The sequence below is a fragment of the Littorina saxatilis genome, linkage group LG6 (genome assembly GCF_037325665.1).
Source record: "Littorina saxatilis isolate snail1 linkage group LG6, US_GU_Lsax_2.0, whole genome shotgun sequence".
Taxonomy (NCBI): domain Eukaryota; kingdom Metazoa; phylum Mollusca; class Gastropoda; order Littorinimorpha; family Littorinidae; genus Littorina; species Littorina saxatilis.
The window spans coordinates 32,094,972-32,101,931 of NC_090250.1; the positions used below are offsets into that span (position 1 = coordinate 32,094,972).

At 47.7% G+C, this 6,960-nt stretch overlaps 1 protein-coding gene across 1 annotated transcript; it reads right to left on the minus strand.

Annotated features, from left to right (window-relative positions):
- Nucleotides 1-1,489: 1,489 nt before the first annotated feature.
- LOC138969025 (uncharacterized) lies at nucleotides 1,490-6,185 on the minus strand. The gene is made up of 2 exons (XM_070341717.1): nucleotides 5,032-6,185; nucleotides 1,490-2,831 (listed from the first exon to the last, which is right to left on the minus strand). Exons 1-2 carry the CDS (start codon nucleotides 6,126-6,128, stop codon nucleotides 1,655-1,657), a joined length of 2,274 nt encoding a protein of 757 aa, XP_070197818.1. The 5' UTR covers nucleotides 6,129-6,185; the 3' UTR covers nucleotides 1,490-1,654.
- Between the last annotated feature and the right edge of the window lie 775 nt (nucleotides 6,186-6,960).

The following is a 6,960-nucleotide window of genomic DNA, read 5'->3' on the forward strand; positions in this document are numbered from 1 at the left end:
TCTCTCTCTCCCTCCCTTTCTCTCTCTCTCTCTCTCCCTCCCTTTCTCTCTCTAGATCTCAGTATTGTATTTAGTGTGTGTTATGTTCCTGTATCAATTGTAGGTAAATGCTATGTTTGATAAATATGTCTGCGTGTTTTGTCCTAATGTTGTTAATGTACTTATGTCTTGTCTGTTTTTAAATCAATAAAACAAAATGTAAGAATATATAAACAAACAAATATATATATGAAGAAAACACTAAAATAAAAGGTTTTATGTGTGCTATCCTTTTGTCCAATTGTTGTTATAATCGTTTACAAGCAGGCAGGGTGTGCCGAAGAACATGTTCCATTTGTATGTAACATTTTAATGGTCAACAAAGTATTGTTATTGTTATTGTTATTGTTATTGTATGATCGACTTTGTAGAAGAATTTCACGGTCCGCAGGTCAAAACATATTTCGTTAGTTGGCAATTACACTCGCTTTGACCAATAGTCAGTGAAGTCTGTTCTCCTTCTTCTGCGTTCCTGGGCTTTTTAATGTCAGGGTCCCCTCATGCAATCTTACCAATTATCCTACATACGTGAGAGAAAACACCCATCATTACATAACTAAATCATATACTCACACGTGTGAATATCATGTAAATGAGGTCGTCTCAAACTAGTCTGGCAGAGACCTTCTGTTGCACTGCGCATGATGACAAATTCACCGAGACAAACGTAGTTCTGGTAACACTTTTGTGCTGGCTGTTTCCCCTGGAAGAATGTTGAGAACGTACACGCCACGCTCTACTTTCTAGAGTGACGTCTTTTTGCTTTGGCGTCGACGATTTCACGAGGCTTTGGAAGAGATCGAGTTTCCATAAGACGCGTCTTCAATTTGGACGCTTCGACTGCGGGACATTCTAAAAACACGCAAGTACAGTAAGTAGGATAAACATACTACGTACTACATAGCTTGCTGTGTCATATCAGATTTACACTTCGCCTTCGCTCGCACTTCAATATTTGAAGGGAAAAACAAACTCGTTTAAATCTGACATGACACAGGTAGCCATGTAGTATTCTCAATTTTTCTTATTATCAATGAAGCAAGATTGCTAGGGAAATTCTCGCCCCACACAACACCCTGGAATTAAGTGTTGTTTGTGTGGGTTTTTATCCCCCATTACCTGAGGTGGAGCAATGGTCATTCAACGGGTACGTTGCACTGGAGACTGCCTCATTCCGCGTTGCAGTCTCGTTTGACTACCGTTAGGCAGGGAGAGTGACGTTTGGAATATATCTCCTGTCGTGTGCACAGTGCATACAGTGGAATCTTCTGTTTAAGACACCCCCCACACACACACACACACACACACATACACACACACCAAATTTAAGATTTCCCTCCTTTTAGGGCCTTGCTTTTTGAAATTTTCTGTTCATAACCTTTGCAATTTTACCCCCCGCCCCACCCCCCCCCCCCCCCCCAATCAAAAATTAACAACAACAAAAGCCAACAAAAACACTTTAAGACTCCCTGGCCTCCCTTTTAAGACCTGAATTTCTCAGAGTTTGGGAGGCCCTAACATGAGGGTTCAACTGTATTCGTAAAGTATACTCAAGGTGGGACAACTTTTCTGCCGTGTGAACAAAGCGTGCCCGCAAGATGGGGAACAACTCTCGCTATAATTTCGTCTCCAGAGTCAAGATGGTGTCGTGTGGGCCTGACCTCCCTGTGTTTTCCGTTCCATCTGACCGTCGCGGAGAAGATGAAGAACAATTCGAGCGATACGAGTTCTGTCTTGAACACCCACTGCCACCACTGCCACCACCACCACCACCACCACCACCACTGTCAGCGTCGTCAAACACAGTCCAGGACGAGCGCGGTGAGGATTTGAGCGTGGGTGGCTGGCGGTGTAGCGTTTCTTGCGGCAGGGAGTGTTGGGGAGACGGGCAGTGGCAGTCGTTGTGAAGCTGCAGGAGAGGTTCCAGAGAAGAGCTGGAGGTGAAGGAGTCCTGGCTGTCCATGTGCTGCAGGGAGCGAGGGACGCGAGACGTGCAGTTCTGGATCGTCACTGTCGGTGTCACGGGGATGGGGATGGGGGAGGTGGGGGCTGAGCACGCCCCTCCCCCTCCCACTCCCACTCCCCCTGTCAACAAGTGCCCTGCGCTCCCAGGCACGGCCAAGCTGGCAGACGACACCGACAGCTGTTTCTGGTCGGGAATGGTGATGGTCAAACATGGCGCCGTTCTGACCGGATGAATGCAGCACGGAGAACTCCTCCCTTTGTGGGACAGCGAAGACTGGGGTCTGGAGGCTGGTGACAAGCACGGCTGCAGAAGCTTCAGGTCATTGCTCCCAGGACCGAGACCGCCTCTCTTCTTCGGACTGTTCTCACAACCCTGCTTCTCCCTGTTCTTAGAGACACCGTCGAAACTGAAATTCCCCCGGTCCTTATTACGGAGGCTCTCGGAGATGAAATTCCGCCTGTCGTTATTACGAAGGCTCTCAGAGCTGAAATTCAGCTTGTCCTTATTTTGAAAGCCATCGAAGCTGAAATTCCCTCTGTCCCTATTAGGATGACCCTCGGAGCTCAAACGTCCCTGTTCCGCAGAGAAGACGGAGCCAGCGCCGTCTTTGAGACTGCCCAGGCCGTTGTCAGCCAGGTGAGGCATGCTGTTGTTCCAGCCCACGTTGGGCGGCCCGAGGAGCGGCAGGGCGGCCCACTGCAGGGCGGCAGAGATGAGGGGACAGCTCTGTTGCTTGCTGGACCCTACCATGCTGGGTTGGATCTTCAGGATGAGCCCCGTGACGTCCTGTTGGCTCCTCATCCATAGCGGCATCGTCTGCACCCATCTGTGGCGAGAAAAGTTATACAGTGTTACTGGTTTACTAAAACAAGATGTGATGAAAATGACAGTAGGTTGTTCATTTCAATGCTTCTTATTTTCCCAGGTACCGGAGACTGGCTCCGAATAAGTCTCACTTACTCTATTACACATGCCGTATGCAGTTATAGCAGACACTTCCCTTTGTTTATCAGATGTGTTACTGGTTTGTTATTGCTGGAAATGCATTTGCAAGCATGAGCCGATTTACAAGGTTGCAATGATAGAAGTCGACGGCGCTTAATTGGTACCATGGTTTTGATAGCTTAGGCAGTTATGATCACAGACAGACCGACAGACAGACAGACAGACAGACAGACAGACAGACAGACAGACAGACAAACAGAAAAACAGACAGACAGACAGACAGACACACATACACACACATACACACACATACACACACATACACACACACACACACACACACACACATTTACACGCGCGCGCGTGCTCGCAGACACACCCAATGTATTGTTACTTGACTTTAACGCACACACAAATAAATCTAAAACCATTTCTTTGATTGTGAATTTTGGAACATTGGCAGTCTATATGTTTCTGGATTTCAAAATGATGTCCTTTTGATTAGAGAAATGTTTCTTGTTACTTTCACTTTTGAGCAGAACCTAAGAAAATGTCACAACATGTCGATCACGAGGTCACTTTACTAAAACGCAGCCCCAAAGCTTTGCCATTTCAAATATTAAAGATCACATATCTGCCTAACCTCTAAAGTGAGTGAAAAACATCATTCCACTTGGGCACGTACCAAAAACCACCAGTCTTGGTGCTTTTGGGGGCAGAGTAGGAATTTGTTTGCTGAATCAATGTCAAAACTGTCGTTTTAATATTCAAAATCAGTTCAGCCAAATATTCTTATACTGCACAGGATACAACCACGCTGCTTATTTTGAGTAGCTGGCCGAAACTGAAGAATAATCTGATCCCCCTCGAACCTAACATTGTTGATTTGCATGATCAGCTATTTCCGGGTATGATGGTATCTGAATTCAATACATTGATGACCGGTGCCCTATGCCTGACCTCAACCGAGCAGGAACCAGGAATAGAGATCAGATGCAGGAAATCGTGTGTTTGCATTAAGTAGTGTCTTCATCAAGAGCTGGCAACTGTACTACAGTTCACAAGACTGCATTGGCTGCATGTCAGATACCCCCCCCCCCCCCCTCCCCTATCCGCCCACCTCTCCATCCACCACCCCTCACCCCAAAACACCCCCCCCCCCCGGAAAAAGCAGGTAAAGAAAAGAATGAAGACAAACAACACACAGATACATACATACACACATAGATAAATGAGTAAATACATATCATAGACTTATATATACAAATAAAAAGGTTGGAAAAAATTGGAAAAAAATAAAAAATAAAAAGGTATACTTCCTATCAAGGAAAATGACAATGCAATTGTACAATACCACTCGTACACTACGGTAAAATAATAATAAGTAATTACCTCGGGTCAACGGTATTAAGTAAACTGTAGCACGCATGACAAGTCTCTATAATATAGATGCTCGATACATGAAGAAGAAAAAAAACACGTTCTTCTTCTTCTTCTTCTTCTTCTTCTTCTTCTTCTTCTTCTTCTTCTTCTTCTTTTTCTTTTTCTTCTTCTTATTCTTCAAGTAAAATAAGCATTTGCTTTAGTGCGTGTCTTAGTTGTATATTTTCAATTGTTTCCTGTGATGAATTTTGAATAATATTTTGTTTAAACCAAATACTTCATATTTGGTCTGCATAACGTCAGACAATGTATGATCAGCTCACAAACATTCGACTTCTTGGGTCGATTGGCTAGATTTTTTTGCTAAAGACCACACGTCAGACCATTTGTCGCACACACTTGAAAGTGTGTTCGCTGATCATGTATAATCCGAAACATAATTATGTAAGTCATTCGTTCAACCGACGCAGAAATTATTAGCATTATTAATGTCGGATCTGTGTGTGTGTGTGTGTGTGCGTGTGTGCGTGTGTGTGTGTGTGTGTGTGTGTGTGTGTGTGTGTGTGTGTGTGTGTGTGTGTGTGTGTGTGTGTGTTTGTGTGTGTGTGTGTGTGTGTGTGTGTAAGTGTTTTTTTTAATTATGTTTTTTTTATTTTTTAGGTGTCTGTCTGTCCGTTCTATAAAGTCCTACAACTGACCTTGCCGTAGCCCTGGCCGAGTCATCCTGGGCACAGGGAGGTAACAGCAAGGACATGGCGTCTGCTTCGTCCACGTCCAACACCGTCACCTCCGGACACCGGTGACCTTGAAACCCGCTCCTCTGCTTCTGGTACTTCTTCCTCCTACTCTCTTTCCCTGCACTCCTCTTTCCCCCTCCTCCTGCCCCTCCTCCTCCGCCCTGAACTTCTAGGTCTTGCCCGCTGCGCTTTTTCCGAACTTTGTGAGATTGAGGAAGGGTTTCAGGACACTGATGCCTGTCTGCAGCGTCTTGGCGTTGCGGAGGACATTTAGAAGGAGACGGAGAAGGAGATGAGTGGGCGTGTGGTAGAGAAGAGTACGATTCCACCACTATGCTGGGCATGGGACGCTGGTGCTGCTGGCGCATCGGACTGTCCGGCTGAAACTCGTTGACTGTTCGAAGATGAGGAGGAGTGTTGGACGGGGGAGTGCTTTGGTCTCCTTCGCTTTTGTGCCGCCGATGGGGAGGACAGTTCCGTGGCGGACTGTTCAGCCCCGCTGGCGGCTGGGAGCGGTATTCCGGCTGAGAGAACTGCCTCCTCAACTGCTGGCGCTGCTCCTGTATGTGGTTGCTCTTCACCTGCTGGTAAAGGATCGAATCCAGGTTGGAGAAGTCCTTTTCCTGGTACTCCGCGAACACGTCAGACAGCGTTTTCTCCTTCCGTCTCTGCTTGCGCTTTTTGTAGCGCTTCTTGAAGAAGCCTACCACGCACTTCTTGACCTTAGTCTTGTACAGGAGGTAGACGATGAGCCAGCCGAGGATACCGCCCAGGACGGCGGCCGTGTGCAGCCCGATCTCCGGGTCGTAGGACTGGTAGAACTCCTCCTTCAGCTTCAGGTAGTCATCGGTGGTCGACGGGGATGAGGTAGGCTCCACGTCCAGGTAACGGTTCAGGTAAGGCGTGGCGGCTGGGCTGGAGTCGCTGCTGTGACCGCTACTGTTCTCGCCCTGAACGTCAACGATATTGCTGCTGTGGTTGCTATTGTTGCGGTTGATGTCGGGTGGGTGGTCCAGGTCGAGGTGGTGTCGGGTGGGCAGGGCGGGTGGCTGCGGCATGGCAGCTGTCCGGGTGGGCGGGGCGGTGGTGACGTCAACATCCTCGTGCTGCGCGCGACGTGGCGGCGCCTGGGCTCTGCTCATCACGTCATCAGCCTGTGCGGACACACACATATTGATGACGTCATTAGTCATAGGGAGTGTAAGCAGTAACAGGCGGGCAGCGGATGGGAGTGTAGGAAGGAGAAAACCACCGCAGGGAAGGAGAAGAGGGGTGGGATGGGAGGGGGCAGGCAGGGACAGAGACAGGGGAGGACAAAGAGAGTGATAGATTATTTGAGAGAGAGAGAGAGAGAGGGAAAGAGGGGGGGAACAGAAAGAATCGGCTTGAGAGAGAGAGAGAGAGAGAGAGAGAGAGAGAGAGAGAGAGAGAGAGAGAGAGAGAGAGAGAGAGAGAGAGAGGGCGAGAGAGAAGGGGGGGGGGCGCGGGGTAGGGTATCAGAGAGACAGATACAGAGATGCTAGATAATGAAATGACATAACCAAGTGTGTATTGACAAGAGAAGCTTTTCTGCACAGACAAGAGTATTTGCGTCTCTTAAAGACAGACTTTACCAGCTCAGCTTCTGCTAGGAGCTCAAGTCAACATGGGGGCTACATGAAGCCAATTCCCCAGACACACACCTGTCACATTTAGTACAACCTCGCTGTCAGACCTAATGCCCCCTGTCAATAATCCGTGCCCTCGCTAAGATGCACCGCGAAGAATCCTATAATACGAACTTGAGACTGCACCTCTTGGCAGAGAAGCAAAGTAACTTACTGCAAATTGATGTGTGGCCATGGCTTAATTAGCACGAGAGTACGTACCATGACATTATTTAGCTCGAAG